The sequence below is a fragment of the Pelodiscus sinensis genome, chromosome 7 (assembly GCF_052426305.1).
Source record: "Pelodiscus sinensis isolate ZL-2025 chromosome 7, ASM5242630v1, whole genome shotgun sequence".
Taxonomy (NCBI): Eukaryota; Metazoa; Chordata; order Testudines; family Trionychidae; genus Pelodiscus; species Pelodiscus sinensis.
The window spans coordinates 40666952-40687518 of NC_143058.1; the positions used below are offsets into that span (position 1 = coordinate 40666952).

The following is a 20567-nucleotide window of genomic DNA, read 5'->3' on the forward strand; positions in this document are numbered from 1 at the left end:
TATAGTTTACCCACCAGGGAAATTTTCAAGCTCTTGCAGCTGTATTTTATTTTAGCTAGCAAGAAATTGTTTTGGACTTATAATTCATCCTTGCAAAGTTTCCAAATTATAGCTTTGCCTCTTCACTGTGTAAAAATCAAGGTTTTCTCAGAATTACAACAAAAATCAGCACAAAGGAGGTGGTAAAAGCAGTTCCTCAGCAGCTCACACAGAAAGTCCCTTTGTAGCAGCAATTATCAGCATGTAGTTTGATATTTGAATTCAGTAGCTTCAGCAAGCTGGAGACCGCCAACCTCAACAACACTTGTCCTTAGCTCAGAGGCAATTGCAATACCAAATACATTTCCATTTTCTAGAAATAATATTCCTTTAATCCTTTCCAAAGAACTCCAGTAAAGTTGATGCATAGGCACACTTGACATGCTCAGATATGGTGGCCCGGTCAATTTTTCTGACATAGATTGTTTTGAACAATTAGAAATAATAGCCAATAATTATTGGATTTTTTTGTTCAAAGGTATTCTGTTTTAATACAAGATAACATCTAGATGATGGTCAGGCAGAAAATAATGAACTCAACCATTGCCTCTGCTGTCTAAAACAGTGGTTTCCAACCTTTTTTATACTGGGGACTGTAGCAAACCCATTCACAAATTTTTGGTGGACCGGTAACTTCTTATTTGCATATTTACATATTCAAAAGCCCCATCCCTCAGAGCTCCTCCCCCCCCATGCCAGCCCTAGCCCCTAGGACTACCCATCCATCCACTAGCGCTAGCCACTCACCCCAGAATCCCTTGCACTCAACTCGTGCGGTGCCAGCCTCCTGCCCTCCAAGCCCCCCAGTGCAAGCCCCCATCCCAAACACCTCAGTGCTAGCCCCTGTCCCTTAGAGCCCTCCCACCACACCCCTCACTGCCAGCCTCCTGTTTCCAGACCCCCACTGCACCCAATCCTCCCAGAGCCCTCCCCAGGGCCTGCCCCCCGTTCCAAAATATTAGCCTCATACCCAGAGCCCCACAGTGCCAGCCTGTCCCCATTTTCCCCCACCCCCACTACTAGCCCAGCCCCCAAGAGCCAGCTCCCAACCCCAGATTCCCCAGTGCCTCCCCAGTGTCAGCTCCCCGCCTCGTAGAGCCCCCTACCCCTAGCATCCCCCAACACTAGCCCCGCTCCTAGAGCCCCCAGTGCCTACTATGCCCCCCTCATTTGGCCCTGTGCTGCCTCCCAGCTGCCAGTTGAGCACTGCTGCCCAGGTTGCAGCTGCTCTAAGGCTGCCATGCCGGCTTCACATGGTCCTCCTGCCACACAGCAAAGTGCTCTTCTGTGTCCAGGAGGAGGCCCCGCCCCTGCCCAGTGCTGGCTGGCTGCGAGGCGGGGCGGGGCAGGACACACCTTTCCCAGCAGCTGTGGTGGGAGCAGTGTTCCACAGTCCCGGCCCCCAGAGCTTCCGTGGCCTGGTAGTCAGAGGGCTGCGGCCTAGTTGCAGGCCACAGCCTGGCGGTTGCAAACCGCTGCTCTCGGGCAACGTTGCACAAACTATGGCTTTTGAGTCACATGGCCTACCCAGCCATCTCTTGTGGAATTAACAATGCTGATCTATCAGTATTGTATTCTTCACTGTGGTACTTTATGTGACTTGTTACTTTTGCTCTAGACACCTCGCTCTCTGTGTGAAGCAATGCCGAGCACATCTACACTGTGCTGTACCTGAGTCCTGGCTCACAGCCATGTGTAAGTCAAGTCTCTCTTGCAGCATCTCCACCACAGAGCTGGACACAATCATTTATTTATTTGTTTATTTAAAATATTTTTATCTCACCTCTCTATTTAAAATATTCAAGGCGGATTATAATTTTTTTAAGCACAATACATAAATATATATATATATATAAAAGTAAAATGCAGGATCCCAAGGGGGGGGGGAGGCATAAAACCTGCTAAAACACATCAAGAGGAGGGACACACACACACCTAAATACCAGTAAAAGCACAGGTAAAAAAGGTAGCGTTGGCCTAGTGCTGACACTGGCCTAGTGCTGAGGAGTAATGGTAGTTCGGACTAGGAAGCCTAGTCCGAACTACCTAGTCCGTGCCGCGTGTAGCCGCGCGGCACGGAGTCCGCACTAGCGGACATTTAAGAATGGCGGCGCCTGGCTTTATGCAAATGAAGCCCGGGAAATTCAAATCCTGGGCTTCATTTGCAACTCCGGTTGCCTACATTACCACCCTAGTTTGAACTAGGGTGGTAGTGTAGACATACCCTGTCTGTTCAGGGGGTGGGGTGAGGGAGAGCAGACTACGGCCGGCCCACCACATTTTGGCACCTGAGGTGGGGAACTCAAATGACGCCCCCATGTCCTCTCGCTGCACTAGCAGCAGACACAATTTTCTACACTCTGGGTCCTAGTGGCGCTCCAGCACAGTCTGATACCTGAGGTGGCCACCTCAGTTCGCCTCATGGTAAGGTCAGCCTTGGGGCAGACAAGCCTTATCCAGAACTGTTGGTTGAGCAGTTCCTGCTTGTGCCTGAACCAGTAGCAGGACACAGAAAGGAGTTAAGTCATGGCAGATTGAAAAGCAGGTGTAGAATAGCTGTAGATGGGATTCTCAAGAATGTAGCTTTGACCAAACTGTTTTCACTGAAGTTAGTGAGAGCTCTATCCCTTACTTACATGCAATAACATTAGGCCCGTGATGAGCACTATGTTCCCTTAGGATATGTCTACACTGCAACGTTTTTCCAGAATAACGTCCGTTATTCCGGAAAGACAATACTAGTGTCCACACTGCAATTGTGTTATTTTGACAGAAAGTCAAAATAATGGACGGCTTTTTCCGTCAGTGGTAAACTTCATTCTATGAGGAATAAGCCTTTTTCCAAAAAAGCTTTTTCAGTAAAAGGTATGTATGGACATGGAAGAGGAAGTTATTCTGAGAAAAAAAAAAAGGCCTCCAAGAAATAAACTAGGTGCCCTACTGGCCACTCTATCTACACTCATCACAACTCTATAGTTCCTGTCTCCTGGCAGCTCTTAATGCTGCAGCACCAGAGACAGGGCTTATGGCAGGAAGCAGGCCCAGAATGCTTCCAAACACCACGCAGCTGCCAGTGCCTGATGTCTGGACACCAATGTCCCAGCCACAAGCCCCGCAAGAGCCCATTGGCCCTTCCAGGGAGCATGCATAGGGCTCCTAGGAGTTTGCCATGGGCCAGAAAAAGTGTTCACTGTCGTAGTCTGAGGAAAAGATCCTGGCCCCCCTGGAAGTATGGGGTGATGAGGAGAATCTTCAGAATCTCCACTCCAGATAGTGCAACACCAATATCTACACCTGGATGGCTGAGACCCTGGCCACAAGGGGCCACTTTGGAGCAGGTCCGGAGCAAGGTCAAAGAGCTCTGGCAGGCCTATGCCAGGGTGAGGGAGTGCAGCTCACTCTCCGAGGCAGGACCCCACTCCTGCACCTATTATAATGATCTGCACCGCATCCTGGGGGAATGGTACAGCCCTTTCCCCACCCCTTGCCTGCCTAGGGGTCCCAGCCCACGAGGAGGAGGAGGAGGAAACAGCAAGCACCATCACCCTGGAGCAGGTACTCCAGGGCCTGGATGTCTTCCAGGCATCCTCTGAGGCCAGCTAGTTTTTCACATACACAGGCTGGAGGTGGTGGGCTCTGAGGGGATGTGGTGCAATCATCACTCAGTCTTCTCGGCCTGGCCATCGGGCTGCAGTCCATGCACTTCTGACCCTGCAGGGTGGGAGACGGGCGGGACATCCTCCCACCACCAGCCACCGCTGGAAGGAAACTGTGGACAAGGGCATACACACGCACGCACACAGACTGAGGAGTGCCGCACACATCTAGCCAATTCACCATGCTTGCAACTGAAGTTTTGTTTTGATAATAAATGATTGTTTCCTTTTTTCTAATTAACCGGTATTGGTTATTTTTGTGTCCTGGAGGCTCTGTCTGTGTGTATTTGAATGCCTGACTGAGGGGTCAGCTACCACTGGCTGCAGCTTGTTTTTCTCTTTTTTCAAGCTGTTTTGGAAAAAAAGAGCTTGGGGTGTCTCTGAGGTTGATGTCAAATGTCCACCCTGTTTGTGGGTTGAAAAGCACTTGATGGTGGCAGCGGATTCCCTAAGCCTGGGTATTAGGATTTTGGGGGGAAATTTTTGTACCAGAGCCTGTAGAGACAAGGTTTTAAAGTGCTCTTGCAGGCCCCCCACTTCTGCATTTGTCATGCCAGAGTGGGGAACAGCCTTGACACTCCAGCTTCTGGTTGAGGCTGGAGTTGAGGAAGAAGTGGGCGTTGTGCACCTTCCCCACCAGCTGACAAAAATATCCGAGAATTGTCCCAGTGGTCGACCAGGGTCTGGAAGACCATCAAAAAGTATCCCTTTGATTTACATACTTCACGGCCCTGTGGTCGGGGCGTGGATGGTGATGTGGGTTCCACCTATAGCCCCCTTTCCCCCTCCCCCCCGCAGTTGGTGAAGCCCAGGGTGGCAAATCCAGCCACAATGGGGTCCAGGTCTCCCAGGCAGATAACCCTGTGCAGCAGAATGGTGTTTATGGCCCACACCACCTGCAGAAGGAGACAAGCAAACAAAACAGAATAAAAGGGGGTGCCTGAGCCCTTTGGAGGTCCCTGAGCCCCTCCTTCCTCCCCACCCACAAACACCCCAGCAGCCATCCCACACCCTGCAGGGCTGTGTGAGGGTGGGACTACAGAACCCCTCCATGGACGGGGCTCCCCTCCACCGCCAGGCCACCTCCAAATCCCCCTTTCTCTAGGGTCCCCCTTTCCAGTACACCCCCCCGCTTCCAGGGACTGCAGCCTGAGAGTGCCTTACCTCCATGAGAAGGGCCCCAATGGTGGACTTTCCCATGCTGAACTGGTTGCCCGTGGACTGGTAACTGTCTGGCGTTGCGAGCTTCCAGATGGCAATGGCGACTTGCTTCTTCAGGGAGATGGTGGGTTGCATCTGGGTGTCCCATCATCAGAGGGCAGGGGTGAGCCAGGCACTGTGCTCCATGAATGTCTCCTTCCTCATTCGGAAGTTGTGGAGCCACTGCTGGTCGTCCCACCACTCCATCACCAGCTGGTCCCGCCGGTCAGAACTGGTGTCCAGCCTCCAAAAGCATCTCTCCACCGGGGGGAGAAGTTGCAAGGGCCTTGCTTCCGCACACATGCAGAAGTTCTCATATATGAGCTCAGAGTTGAGCTCAGCAGGATCCTGATGGCAGCTTACAGAAATTGCTGTATGGCAGTGTGGGGCCATCGCATGCCCAGAGGCAGCTCCGACTCCATACCAGCGAGTGCTGTGGTGTTCTGAAGCAGGACAACCAGAGCACACAGAGGAAATGCTGTCCCTCGAAGAGGTAAGCAAGCAAGCAGAAGAACCTGAGAAACAGCTGTCCAGAGAGCCCCTTTAAGCACGTCTCTCAGCCTCAGGCAGCAGCACCCGGAAGTAACTTCTGACCAGAAGCCTTGCCTGAACTGGTTCCAGGTGGCCTTAAATGTGAGATAGCATCCAATCAGTGTGGACACCATCTTTCGAAATAGCACATCTCTATTTCATTGCGTTTTTTGTGTGCGGACACTCTGTTTCGAAATAAGCTTTTCTGGAAGATCTCTTACAGACAAAAGATGTAGATAGTGTTCAAGAGCTGAATAGATGGAGGAGGTGGGGCTTGTAGAATAATCTCCTCCCTTTTATATACCTTTTCTGTGTTTCTCAGTGTGGAGCATGAAGAAGATCCAGTTATTTTCCATCACTTACAGCTCCCTAGTATCTATATGCAGAAATGACTTGAGTTTTCCTGTCACCCTAGGAAGGAAGAATTTGCTTTGTGAAGGCCTGAGAGAAATACAATATTATGGCCCCTGTTCAGAAAATGAACCTAACTTCAGGCAGGCGTTAAAGTAATTGATTAAATAAGGGTCCTTGATATTTGGGCTCCTGTTACAGAGAGGCAGGCTGAGACTACACATCAATTCATTGAGTCCAAGGCCAGAAAGGACTGTTATGATCACCTTGTCTGATTGCCTGTTTGACACGGGCGAGAGAACTTTCCCAAAATAATTCCTACATCTTATCATTTAGAAAAAAAATCCACTCTTGATTTAAAACATGTTATCTGAATTAGACGAGCTGCAGTTTCCAGCTACTGGATCAGGTTACACCTTTCTCTGTTACATTGAAACACCTATTAAATATTTATTCCCCACATAGGTACTTAGGGACTGTAATCAAGTCACCCCTGAACCTTCTCTTTGTTAAGATGAATAGATAGAATCAAGGAGCTCAATCACTAGAAGGCAGGTTTTTAATCTTTTAATCATTCTTGTGGCTCTTTTTAGAGCCTTCTTCGATTTATCAACATCTTTCTTAAATTGTGGGCACCAGAAGTGGGCACAGACATTACAGCAGTGGTTGCACTAGTGCCAAATACAGAGGTAAAGTACGCTGTCGCTGCTTACTTGAGATTCCCTTGTTTATGAATCCACAGACCACATTAGACCTTTTGACCACAGAATTGTACTGGGAGCTTGTGTTTAGCTCATTATCTGATATGACCCCCAAATCTTTTTCAAAATCCTTGCTTTCCAGGATAGTATCTTATCTCATAAGTAAGGCTGCATTCTTTGTTCCTGGATCTATCTATTTACACAGTCATATTAAAATACATATTTTTTGATAGCACTCAGTTTACCAAATGATCCAAATTGCTCTGTCTTCATTATTTATCCCAATTTTTGTTGTCTGCAGCTATTTAAGAGATTATTTGGTTTTCTTCCAGGTCATTGACAAAAATATTAAATAGCATAAAGCCAAGAGGCCATTTCTGTGGCACCCAAGTAGAGACAAACCCACTCAACAATGCTTCCCTGTTTACAGTTACATTTTGAGACCTGCCCGTTGTCATTTTTAATCAATATAAAGTGTGTTATGTTAACTTTATATTTCAAAGTTTTATGTTTTCAAAGTGATTTCAGATTAGATATTTACACTCTGTCCAACAAGTTGCTACATTCAGCATAAACACAAACTGTGCTGGAATTATGCCAGAAGAGAACTTGGCTCTCTGACTTCACTTCAGCTCCTGGTACCTTTTCACTTGATTTAGAAAAACACAGAAAGAAAGCTTTTTGTAACATGAGCTACCTAAGTACTAACCAGTATCTGTATCTTTAAATTATACCGGATTATGCAGTTAAGAATGGACCAATTTTCACCAGCTTTCTTGGTTTACATTCTACTTCCATTAAGATGGTGGAATTGGATTTGTTTTAATATACTACTTTCTCAGTGAAACATGAGATGACAGTGGTTTTATGCTGATATGGATTCAACCTAGTATATAGTGGGCACAGGGTATCAGAAATTAAGTATCTTGTGTGTTAGTGTTCGATGGAAAACAAAGTTGTTTTGACACTTGAGAAATGCAAAGCTCGCAGACATACTCATCCCTTCCTCTCAGCTTCCCTTAGGTGTCAGTGATACTTCTCTTCAAGAAAAAGAAAAGATTAAATTTCTAGTGACCTGTGAAACCAAGGAAGGAAGCAGAATTTCATTTCAGGTAATATTTCACTTAATAGCCTTGTTTCTCCTTTTTCACTGCATTTCATTTGCCTGAATTCCAGAGCTCCAGCCTGTCTTTAATAGACCTGACACATCATAGGTATAAGTTATACATCTAGGAACTCTCACCACCCTGTAATTACAAATACTTACACAAGCCCAAGGTTACCTAAGTTTTTCTTATCCTAAATGCACTGAAATCCAACTCAGCTCTCCCCATCACTAAAAACCACTAGAAGTTTGTCTGATTTTTTTTCTTTTATTGTTAGCTACTTCCTTTCTCTGCTACCCTCACTATAGCCACCTTTGTCCAGCAGAGCCTCTGGCTGTAAGCTTCCATTTATTATGGAGGATCCTGACTGATTCATGGCTTTGGAGTTGTTCCCTGGGAATTAATCAGTGATGTATGCCATAAAGCAAGTTTCTTGCCCACAGCTAGCTTCTTCCTGCAGCTCAGGGATACATCTGCTGTTAGTGGCTTATGGAGCAGGGAGTCAGAATAGGAGGGGTCCTGCCTCTCTCTTGACAGCAGCCTTCTTTGGGGTTATCAAGGCTAAATCCCTACTCTGGCACAATGAGTGCAGAAGTGGGGGCCCACAAAAGTACCCCAAAACCTTATATTTCCAGATTTTGATATAAAGCTTCCCCCCAAAATCTTAAAAACCTAGATTTTGGGGATAAAAATCCACTGCCACCACCCTATAATGCAAAGGGAAGAGAAAACCAGGGAAGAGATCACTTGGGAAATCTCAGCCCTAAAGTAAAACCAGGACACAACAAAATTAACCAATACCAGGTTAATTAAAAAAAAGAGAAAGAAATTTTATCACCACAATACTTCTGTTACAAGCATAATGTCTAGATGGAAAAAGTCACCAATTAATACACTCACGGGGGACCCCTATGGGACAAAAGCTTAGTTACAAAGGAGAGGAAACCCCATTTTTAAATGCACAGACATCAGATTCCCATTCCCAAACCATAAAACAATAAAAGCTAATGGATTTATCTAAACTTTACCCTACTTACAGATAGTGAAGAGTCTTTTCTTGGAGAGAAACATGATGTCTGTTCCCCTCAGAATCTGAAGAGAAACTGCTCAGGAACAAAGGAGGGAAAACCCCAAAATTCCTTTGTCTCAGTTTGAGACTTTTATCTGCACTTTTATTGGCTAACTGCTACCTGGCTAGGTACTGTCAACGTCTTAGTCCCCAGGCTGATGGCTAACCCTCATGGTCATGACAGGGATGAATCTCAGGTGGGGAGAGGGGAATAGAGATGACCCCCTTAAGAAAAGGGGGAGAGGAAGGGATTAGAGTGATGAGTAGTGGAATACAGGATAGAAGTAAAAAGGGCAAAGAGAAAAGAAGAGGCAGCAAATCCAAAGAGGCAAATGTAGTGTAACATAGGAGATCAAGAGCCTTAACAGTATAGTGGGTGCAAATATAAAAGATAGGAAAGGGGATGAAAAACAAGAGATGAAATTAAACCCACAGATGTTTTATTCTCCATAATAAGAAAAAAATCTCTAGCTTTTATGGTTTTTTGAAGAGAACCTCAAAAATATAAATGAACCAAATGTTAATGATCCAGAAATGAGTCTATGGAGAGCCTGGAAGAACAGCACAGGAATATGTGAACTGCCCTATTCATTTAATTAAGGCTTAGATCAGATGTCCAGTGATAATGGTTTAAATGTGAATGTGTGTTTAACTACATAGTCCAGAAAGGAACAGAAAAGTCACAGACTTGCACAGTTTACGAAGAGTGATTTCTCACTTTGGTGCTGCAAGTAGGTGGGGTGTTTGGGGAATGTCATCACTTATTTCCACCTTACCCATCCTCTATCAAGAAAAAAAACAAGTATTTTGAATTCACACCATGAAAGGAGCCAAGATCAAGGAGCCCACTGGAGCTCTGAGAGGCCATCTGATCACATTTTGAACAGCTGCACAGAAAAGTGAATCATCACATGTTGGGGCCACTGATTGGCAGAGCTAATTTTGGAAGTGGAGTCTGGAGAAGTTATACTACTTGCCCTACAAGTGCCCCAAATGTAACCACAGCAGGAATGAGGGAGGAATAAAACATGTTCCAGGGCGGGACAAAATTACTTAGATGTTAAAAAGGGAAGTAAAGAAACAGAGGGCTAAAAAGCAAATAGAGGCATCTTTTAGGGCTGTCATTGTTTAAAGTGAATGTGTACTCTTTTCTTGTCATTTTGCTGCTGGATGTTTCAGCTTCTGCATTTATATTAATATTGTTGGCAGCCAGTTAAATAACTAGAGGGATGGGGGGAGGGGAGAAAAAACTAAAATTGGATACACGCAAAGCAACACTCTAGAGGTCTCCAGCTGCTACCTTTTGCAGAATCTCTGTTGACAGCAACATGCAAATGCTGGCAACTATTCATGGACCGCATCACAAACAGCTGGCATTCACTCCTTCTGCAGCAGAGGAGCTGACTGGTGATGGGAGTGAAAGTCTGTCCCTCCTGGGAAGCTTTATTTGTTATCTAAACCAAGTCAGTTATAGCTGGGGTGGAGGGATCCCCTGGAAATAATTTCACTAACTCTCCTAAAATCCTGGTGTGGTTGGGTGCATTTAGAGGCCAGCAACAGAGGAACAGAGATATTGTGGGATAACATAAAAGGAGTTTGAACTGAGTGGGAGATGAAGGCAGAGCAAGTTAGTCATATGATATTTAGAGTTGAACAGTGGCAAGTAATGAATGGAGCATTAAAAACCCAAACAAAATAAAGTTACTTCTGATGAGAATTAAAGGAATGTAAATGCTGAGTTTCACAACAGATGGAGATAGTGAAGAGCAATGTAAGTACAAAACCAGCTGCAGTTTAGTCAGAGTAAGGAGTATCCATTCTATAGCTAAGAGTGGAGGAAGGAAAGCAGGATGGTGGAAACAATGAGAGGCTCTCAGGACACTAGTACAGGCAACCCTGAACTGGAAAGAGATTTACTGTTAGGTAACGTCCTGTCAATCCTATTAAAACAAAGATGCTCACTATAAGTCCACTATATGTTCCAAAAAATTTGGACTTATAGCAAAACAATTTAAAGTGGGGAATTTTTTTCCCCACGTCTGCCTTCCATTTGTGCAAACTGGGGGGTTTTTTTGGTGCGACTTATGAGTGGGGAATGGAAGGTCTTATAACACATCAGTTCCTACAAGTGTCAATGACTTTAGTGTGGAACGGATGTATACCGGGGCAACTTTTAGTTGGGACACCCTGTAATGGTTTATATTTACATAGGGCCTTTAATCCAGAAAGATCCTAAAGCACTTTACAGATTCTTTGTGGAAATTGGTTCATCAACGAATACATGCAAATTGATAGCAGATTAACATTGGAACTGCAGCACTATGAGAGTGTAGAAGAGAAAGTAAAGATGGCTACAATTAAAGGAATTATTTATATGGGAAGAGAAGTTCTATGCCAGTGGTCCCCAACCTTTCGAGGTTGTCGGGCGCCGGGGGTGTGGCCGTTCGCCCGCCGGGCGCCAGGGGGCGGGGACACTTGCGCCCCGGGGGTGCCCCCCCCATAGCTGCATGCCCGGGGGCGGCCCCCCCCATAGCCGCATGCCCGGGGCCGGCGCTCCCCCCGCCCAGCTAATCCGAACTAGCTGTACTCCTCATGGAATGAGGAGTACAGCTAGTTCGGATTAGAAGCCTAATCTGAACTAGCTACTCCGTGCTGCGTGTAGCCGCGCGGCACGGGGTTCGAACTAGCCGGGATTTAAAAATGGCGGCGCCCGGCTTATGCAAATGAAGCCCGGGAAATTCAAATCCCGGGCTTCATTTGCAAGTGCGGTATGCCTACATTACCCCACTAGTTCGAACTAGCGGGGTAGTGTAGACATACCCTTACTGCTTATGCAGTTGCCTTCAACTATACAGAATCTTGCATAGGCTCAAACTAACAACATAGTGGGTCTTCCAATGAAGCAGAGATCTGTTACTCATTCAGATACAGTACGGAGTTATGGGAAGTGGCCAGTCAGTTCAGATTTGTGATAGCTCTATGGAGTGAAGATTTCAGGACCGCTCTGCTACAGCACCAGGGAAGCCCTCAGTGCTGGAAAGGAGTCTCATTTGTTTATGTAGGAGGATTTTAAGTGAATATGTTTTGTGAAAGTTGCCAAAACTAACATCACCTGAATCTTGCAGCGCTCCTGGTCTCCTGGTACAGTGTAGACAGCAGCAAAGCGAGCTTTCTTACCACACTGCTCTGAAGGTTATTAATTACCATGAGTTGGGATGGTGTTTTGTTCAAATGGACAGCTATCTTCTAGGAACTGGATTGACACCACCAATTAATTTTACATAGGTCACCAATAGACATGAGATAGCATCAACTTTTGGTCACTAGACACCTGCTTCAGATTCAAACAATCAAATAATAGGTTCTTACCTTACCCTATTACCAATTCCCACATTATCCAGACATGTAAGTGGACTCTCACAGGTTTGGATCACTGTTCCCTCTGGGTAAATCTGGAGTAAGTAGTATTAGTCTGGATTTATATCATCAGTGATTTTAGGTTTAGGCCCTTTGTTTACAACTTCTTCAACATTCACTGAAGTTGCTTTTTAAAAAAAGTAATTTACGTAGCAACTATTTGATCACCTTACAGTGTGTTTCAGATCCTAAAGCACCCTTTGTTGGCTTGAATTCATGGCCAAATCTTTTCAGTTTAAGAAACTTTGTGAGAGAACTCAGAGTATGAACATTTGGGACCTACAGCAACTGGTGTGGCTGGGTGATTCACCCAGAACCTATAGGTTTGTGTGCATAACTGCAGAGTTACATACGTTTCTAGCCTGGGTGATGCCCCTCTCCCTCCCCCAACCCTTCCTTGCAGAAAAAAATCTCTAATCCAAGTGGACGGTGCTTTAAACTCTAGCCAGGAGGCACTGCTGAGCTCCAATTCTGCTGCAATCTAGGCTGGAGACCCACCTACTTTAATATATATGAAATATCCTTATTTAATAGAGGGATAAGGGATCTTTCGGAAAAGGCTTTATTTTCCGCAAAATCAGCATCTAGACTGGCGCTTCTTTCCGACAAAGCTCCGTGCGGGAAAAAAGCAGCAGCCATTTTTATGCTAATGAAGCGGGGGAGATTTAAATCCCCACTTCATTAGCAATTGCGATACGTCTAATTTACATCCCTTTTACAAAAAAGGGATGTAGTCTAGACGTAGCCCATGAGTTTTCACAGATAATGGGCAATGACTCTGCAATCACATCAGACAAGTCCCTCGGCACCCTTGGATGCATTAGTTCCAGCCCCATCAATGTGTGTATATCCAGTTTGTGGCCCAATGCAAAGTTTTATTACAAGCCCCACGTAGTGAACTGTGCCTGCTAATGGTGAAATGCATGCTTACAGCGTGGCATTGCCGTGTCGCCCATTCCATGTGGAATTCAAAATGGAAGCCAGGAAGCACAAGCAGTGGTTAAACATTTTAAAATAATTTTTACTTGTGATTTGCACATTCTTTCAAAGATACCCTGAGGTGCTAAAGATATGAATCTCCCACTGCCTTTCTTTTTAGTACACCACACCATACAAATCAACCCTGCCATAGAGTACCAAGCTGCCTGGGGGCAGCATAATGTCTGAAATACAGCTGGGGGGATGTATGTGGTCCAGAAAGGGCGTGAGGAGGATTGGCCATGCAGTTCTTTAAGACTTCATATAATTGTGTGTATTTCCATCTAGTCAGAGCAGGCTGTCTGGTAAGTTGTAGGGAGGCAGTATTCACATAGGGTATGTCTACACTTGCAGCCTAGTTCAAACTAGGGCTGCAAATGTAGGTATTCGGAATTGCAAATCAAGCCCGGGATTTAAATATCCTGTGCTTGATTTGCATGTTTCCCAGCCGGGCACCACTTTTTGAAATTTACAAGCCCAGACTAACTGCCTGCGTCTACACGCGTCAGGGAAACAGGCGTTCTAAATAAAGCCCATTTCCCTGCCGCGTGTAGACGTGGGCAGTTAGTATAGACATACCCATAGATTATTAATGTAATATCATTTTGATTCAACCATGAATTTTAACCCAACGCTAGGTGCTGATAGCTGCATACTCTCCCCCTTCCCCCCCAGGTAGTTACATTTCAGGGCAAGGTGTTTCTTCAGGCCCTACTCTATGCAGCATCTATCCATGGAGTGGGCTGATGCGTTGCTTAGTCACCATGAGCTTTAAATTTTGTGTAGCATGCAGGACTGGCTTGCCACAATAGTTTGTAAAGTAATAATGTTCTTTTGTCATTGAGGAACCTCCAGGGTTCCTATGTCCACTAGAAATCACCCTTCTCTAAAGGACAGAGAAGCCTTAGGCAGTAAGCCATGCCATCCTCACCACTACCCATTCCCACATGACAGAGGTTTGCAATTTTAATACATTTGGGCTACGTCTACACTGGCATGATTTTCTGAAAATGCTTTTAACGGAAAATTTTTCTGTTAAAAGCATTTTCGGAAAAGCACGTCTAGATTGGCAGGATGCTTTTCCGCAAAAGCACTTTTTATGGAAAAGCGTCCGCGGCCAATCTAGATGGGCTTTTCTGCAAAGAAGCCCTGATCGCCATTTTCGCAATCAGGGCTTTTTGCGGAAAACAGTACTATGCTGTCTACACTGGCCCTTTTGTGCAAAAGTCTTTTGAAAAAAGACTTTTGCCTGAACGGGAGCAGCATAGTATTTCCGGAAAAGCACTGATGATTTTACATGAGATCGTCAGTGCTTTTCCGGAAATTCAAGCAGCCAGTGTAGACAGCTGGCAAGTTTTTCCGGAAAAGCTGCTGATTTTCCAGAAAAACTTGCCAGTCTAGACACAGCCATAGTTTTTGCAAACTTCACCTTAGCTTTGTGCACTCATCATTCTGCTTAACTCCATTGTGGCCCTGGGAACCAAAGCTTTCAATATGTTGATGCAGAGTTTTACAAAGTATCTTTTTTTTTTTTTTTTAAAGCTTTGAGATGCCATAGGTGGATGCAGTTAAAGCTCTGTAGCCTAGACGTACCCGTTCTTGCTCCTGGCTTTCCGATAGTAGCTTCTGAGGTGCTTATTCCAGCTTCCAGCACCAGTTACCAATCTGGTGACTCTCCAATGCCACCAGCTTGTTAACAATTTCCTGGTACATACGGTCAGTTCTGGTCCTCCTACTTAAATCAAACATCTTGCATGCCTCATAGCATTTACCAAAATCTGACTGTGGTCCTGTGAGCAGCTAGCAGCATGCTTGGCAAATGATTTCTTGTCAGTGACCACCACGTCCTCAAGAGACTTCATTCTGTTCGCAGCTCAGTGGTCAGAATAAAAGACAAGGGTTAAATGTTGAGCAGTTATACTTGAACCAGAGGGAGTTTGCTGACTAGTCTTGGGAGAGAAAGGACAAGGAATGCTGGCCCATCTGAGTGGGGGATCATGTTGGTGGAGTCTCAGGACACAGGCAGGTCTGGAGGAGGTGGACTTAAACCCATTCCCCTTATTATGTCCTCCTAGGGCCCTTGCCCAGAGGGCTTGCTGGCCCAAATAGGATAGCTTTGTGTTCAGAGGGAAATTGGAGGTGAGCCTGACTGTGAGTTTGAGGGTTTCTGTCACTTTTGGTCATTGTGATAATGTCTTTTGAAAGGAGACTTTGCAGTGCTCATCCATGCTTTTCAAAGCTGAGGATGGACTGTCTATATTAGGTACTTATATGGTCCCTGATACCAGCACATCTGAAAATCTCTGAATTTTGAATGTATTAATCTGTATACACAATCCTGAGAGGTAGAGAAGTGCTATTGTCTCCATTTTGTAGATGCGGGCACATAGAGACTATGTGACTTGTCAAGACCTCACAGGATGTCTTCAACAGGGTAGGCGGGTGTCCAGCTAGCACTGCAACCACTGAACCACTCTTCTTCTCTAAGTTGGGACTTACTGCAAAGAGCTCATTTGGTTTCAATGGGCATATCCTCATCTCTAGGAAGCCAGCTTTTTATATTAATTAATGCTCCTTTCCCACAGTGACAAATGTTTACAACACAAATACTCACTATAATATTTCAAAATGGGGTCCACACGTGATAAGTGAAATTACTACATGCAACATCCTACAAGCATCTCATAAAGTCTAAACCCATTCTTACCATTTTAACGTCTATTTTAACAATGATAATACACAGATGAGCCAGATGGTGTCCAGCTATGTACCTAGGCGCAGGAACTAGAGGTGCGGAAGGTGCTGCAGCACTCCAAGGTTCCCAGCCTAGCATCCAGGGTCTTAACTGCCTCCCCACACTTTGGGGGTTCTGCTGCCAGCTGTCCACTTGGGGTCCCAGCTGCTGCCCCACATGCCCAGGACTCTGCTGCCGGCCCTGTACACTAGAGGCTCTACTGATGGCTCCGATCCTGGGGTCCCTGATGCTGGCTCTGCACACCGGGGGGCTCTGCTTCAGCCCTGCACGTTGGGGACTCTGCTGCCAGCCCCATACCCTGGGTCCTAGCTGCTGGCCCCCATGCCAGGGCTTTGCTACTAGCCTCAGCAGAGGGGTGGGGAAAACAGGGGTGAAAGGGGGAAGTGTCAGCACCCCCATTCTTAAAAGCGTTCCCATGCCACTGGCTATATTGTCACTGTTCAGTTGAGGTTTAGGGACCTGGCATGATGTAGCACTGGTCTGCCAACACCACATAACCATTATAGGGTTATGTGCAGTTGTTATCAATTAAGGAGTCTGAGATAAGGAAAACAGTATTATCCCTAAAGCTATGCTGTCTTTGCCTATTTCACTGTGTAAATTCCCCAGACATCTCCTGCCAGGCTCTTTCCTACTGTTTTAAAGAAACGGTACACACATCCTCGTGCTCTCGACTGTGGAACTTATTTCCCCTCACACACACACACCCACAAAAGCCCAGAACTGATGACCTTTAAGTCATGCTGTACTGCTCATCTATTTTTCCTGGGTGGGTGGGTGGGTGCTGAGTAGGATTTGCAGGTAAAGATCAGCATCTTCCGCTGTCATATGAATGACTCATACTTTTGTTTAATTATTATTTTTAACTTTTGTATCTCCACAGAGGTTTGACACCAGTGTTTTGGGGAAAGAGCACCACTTTCATTACACTAATTGTATGTCATCTGCTGTTGGCCAGTTTCGAGTAATGTCCTGGTGATAAATTCCTTTCAGGCATGAGATTATTACATTAGAAGACTATCTGAAGTGTACTGGACTGCACTTCATGGATACAACTAGTTTGGAGGACAAAGGGATCATGTGTCCTCACGTTTAACTTTCCTGTTGATTTCCTCCTGGAAACTGGACAAGACATATTTCCATTCCTTGTTCTTCCTTCAACTGATTTTTAAATATAGTTGCTCCAATTCAATTAGAAAAATTGAATTTATCTTCCTCTCAAATGTCCTTCCCATCCAAATACACTTATGTGTCTGCTCTCCTAAGAGTAATTGTATTTCGACACAAAAGGAAATTATACTGATGTATAAGAGGAATTAAAAATCATTATTTAATATCATTGTTGTTACCTAAAATTGGAAGGCTCACTTTGCATTTACATATACCTCCATGACTCCCACTTGGATTTTTCACACCCGTGAGTGATGTAGTTATATGATACAGGTCTGTAGCATAAACCTAGCTTTACATACAAAACAAAATCATAAAATGTGAACTAGGTCCTACATATATTAGTAGCTACCTGAGTCAGTCTTTCATCACTGTTTATAGACAGGGTGATCCCCTCACTGTCATCCCTTTTCACTTCCAAGTAGTTTTGATGTTCACAGTTTATCTTTGATCAGTTTTCATTGACTTTTTTGGGTTGGTACAAAGGTAGACAACTGAGCAATAATCAGCTGGGGGGAGGGGAATTACAACCTTTCAGTAGAGACCTGACATGCTCCCTTTCTGGATAAGTACCGAGAAAGTGGTGCATCAGGTATAGTGTAGATATCTTTCTGTGTCACAACCATCACCCTCACTGTCCCCTTCATCTTAATCCTGAAAAATGCCCTGACCAGATCAAGCCAAAGAGAGGGAGGCAAATGACATTTTTACCTCCTCTGGCTCCAGCTAGCTCCCAAAGATCAGCTGGAAAAAAGACTGTCACACACCTGTTGTGTGTTCTTTTCCTCCCCCTTCTTATTCCTTCTATTTCCCAGCCCTCGCCTTTTTCTTTCTGACTAATAAAAATCTGGCTTAGCCAGCCACATCTGTATATTTTGCAATATTGCTGTCTGTCACCACATTAGGCAACTAAATGCAATGCCCTAAACAGCCTAAACTTTATACAAGTTTGCCAGGTCATCAAAGTGCAGATTATACCTGTATGCTGTGTTTGTGTTTCTCTAGCAATAGGCTGCAAGTATTGGTATCTCTTTTACCTTCTAGGAAACACAATTGGACTTTAGTAACATCTGCTCCAGCCCATTTCAATTATCTTCCGTCTTTCCCACCAAAAGAACAGCTATCACTGTATAATAACAACATCTGAAAAATTGTCTGATGGGGGGATTTCTTTCTAAAAACTATACTTAAAGGGAAAGTGAACAAAGGATGTTGTTACAATCAAAGCCTTACTTAATTGTTTACATTTAAAATACCTGAACTTTTTTTTCTCTCTCTTCTGTATCTGTAATATAAGATTTCAATGGTGTTTAATGCTGTGTTTGCCAATATACTAAGCAAGCTAAGGTCTCAGTATACCTTGTTAACACTGATATAAGGTTGAACAGTAACTGGGTCATAGTAACCCCTTTAGCTTATTGGGCCACTTTATTCCATCTAAATTAACACAGTGTGAACTTTCATTGAAGATTGATGTAAGAAATGGCTAAGGGGCCCCACCTATAGCAAGATATAAGGAGTCTGCCCAAAGACCATATAAATGAAGGGTTCCAGTGGGTAAAGTTGTGGGGTGTGTATCTGTATGGGTATATTTACACAGAAGCAGGGAGGGTCTTGATATTGTGTACTGAAAAACAGGCCCGGGGTTTAAATCCACAAAGTGATTTAGACATTACAACTTGGAACAATGTGGCACCTAACTTTAGGCACCTGAAAGTCATGGGAACAACACTGCCATCCACAAAGGCCAAGTTAGGTGCCTAGGATTCCTATACAATGAATGGGAAGTGATGGATGCCTTACTCCAAGTTACAAAACATAGAGAACCAAAAAAGTGCCACTGTGGTTTAACAACCAAGTAAAAGAAGCAGCGAGAGATAAAAGTATAATTTTCAAAGTACAAATTAAATCCTAGTGAGGAAAACAGAAAAAAGCATAAACACCTGCAAATGAAGTGTAAAAATATAATTAGGAAGTCCAGAAAAGAATTTGAAGAACTGGTAGCTAAAATCTCAAAAAGTAATAGCAATTTTAAGTACCCCAACTATAACAGTGTTAAACGAAGAACTAGATAAGTCCATGGAGGCTAAGTCCATCAATGGTGTGTCTAACCTGTTCCTGCCAGAAGCTGGGAATGGGTGACAGGAGATAGATGATTATCTGTTTTTTCATCTCCCTGGAACTAATCAGTTGGGTAGCATTTGAGTCTTTCCTGGTTGGCTGCTCAAAATCACAACTTACAGGGAACACTGCTCCTGGATGCTTCTTGTGGAAATATTATGCACCTGTGCTGCCACACCCACAATTACTAAAGGAGCTCGTGGTGCTGCTACTATCCACCTTGTAACTTTTAGCTCACTACAGCACTCACCTGGGAGATCCAGGTTCAGATTCTCCATCTGACTGGTAGGTTTCCTGTTGCCGTAATGAGTGCTCAAACCAATGTACTGACTTATTTTTAGATAGGGCTTCTTCAGCCTTCCCTGTTGAAACTGTTCCACTGTGGATAAATAATGAAAGAATTATAGGAACAGGGGAACTGGACCTGTGGCCTCCCATGTCCCAGCTGGGTACCATTTCCACTAGCTCTCTTCTTGACCCGGTGACTACTGAAGTATTTATCCACAGTGTAACAACCATTGGGCCAGAGACAGCACAATTTTGAATGGGACAAATTGTGACTGCAAGTGGGGCACAATCCTGCAGGTAGCCTCTGAGCATGACCCTGGATCAGGTGATGTACCCGAACTCCTTTCTTGTGCCAGTTTGTGAATTGCTCTGTGGCTTCAGCAAGAGATGGCACTTGACCTGTAGAATGAGGCAACTGAATAGGTTCAAGGTTGCAACTTAGTCATGGAGGGAACATTTACCCTGAAAACCTAGTAGGCGCCAAGTGAATTTAGACTATCAAGAGAGATTTGTGAATTTCAATAGAGCCAAAACTGGGACTTAGATGCCTCAGGTGGCCAAGTACCTTCGCACCTTTAGGCCAGCAAGGAGCTCAACCTGGCCCCACAAGCCACTGGTGACCCTGCTGGCGGACACCCGGGATCCGGGGCAGGTACGGAGCCCCCGGTTGCAAGCCGCTGGGGCAGCACAACGTGGGCTTGGAAGGCAACCGAGGCTCAGTGTCGGGGATGTGCTGAGAGCTTCGCGGCCCTTTCGGGGGATTCAATTTGTGGATCCAGCGTGTGCCCACACCTACCGCCGGGGCGACCCGCTTTGCGGAGGCGCCAGGAAAGTTTCGGCCGGGCCAGCAGCGCCGGCGGAGGAAAGAGCCACGTTGCCACGTTGCCTCTGCAATTTGCAGCGTGGAAACTGGTGAGCGGGAGGCGCAGCTGCAGGGCAGCGGCTGCTGGACACGGGCCAGCCCGTGCGCGCTGGGGCAGAGCGGAGGGAGGCGCTGGGGAGCCCCCGCCACGCAGGAGCCCTGGCCGGGAGGCGCGGAGCAGGGACGCGCTGTGTCTGCCCCCTCCCGAGCAGCCCCCTCAGCTCCTTGCCAGCATCCCGCCGGCTGGCTGACGCGGGCGGGAGCCAATCAGGGCGCGAGGCCTGTGACAGACGCGGCGGCCCTTCCCCAGCGCCGCGCCGCCA

The 20567-nt window shown here is 45.6% G+C and overlaps 1 protein-coding gene across 1 annotated transcript in view; it reads right to left on the minus strand.

The window, feature by feature from the left end:
• STK39 (serine/threonine kinase 39) overlaps positions 1-20334 on the minus strand; it is a 298192-nt gene extending 277858 nt beyond the window's left edge. Inside the window, exons 1-2 of the mRNA XM_075933552.2 lie at positions 20179-20334; positions 19345-19473 (exon numbers count right to left, since the gene is read on the minus strand). Coding sequence (XP_075789667.2) covers positions 19345-19372 — 28 coding nt within the window. The 5' untranslated portion in view covers positions 19373-19473; positions 20179-20334. The remainder of the gene's footprint in view (positions 1-19344; positions 19474-20178) is intronic.
• Positions 20335-20567: the final 233 nt, after the last annotated feature.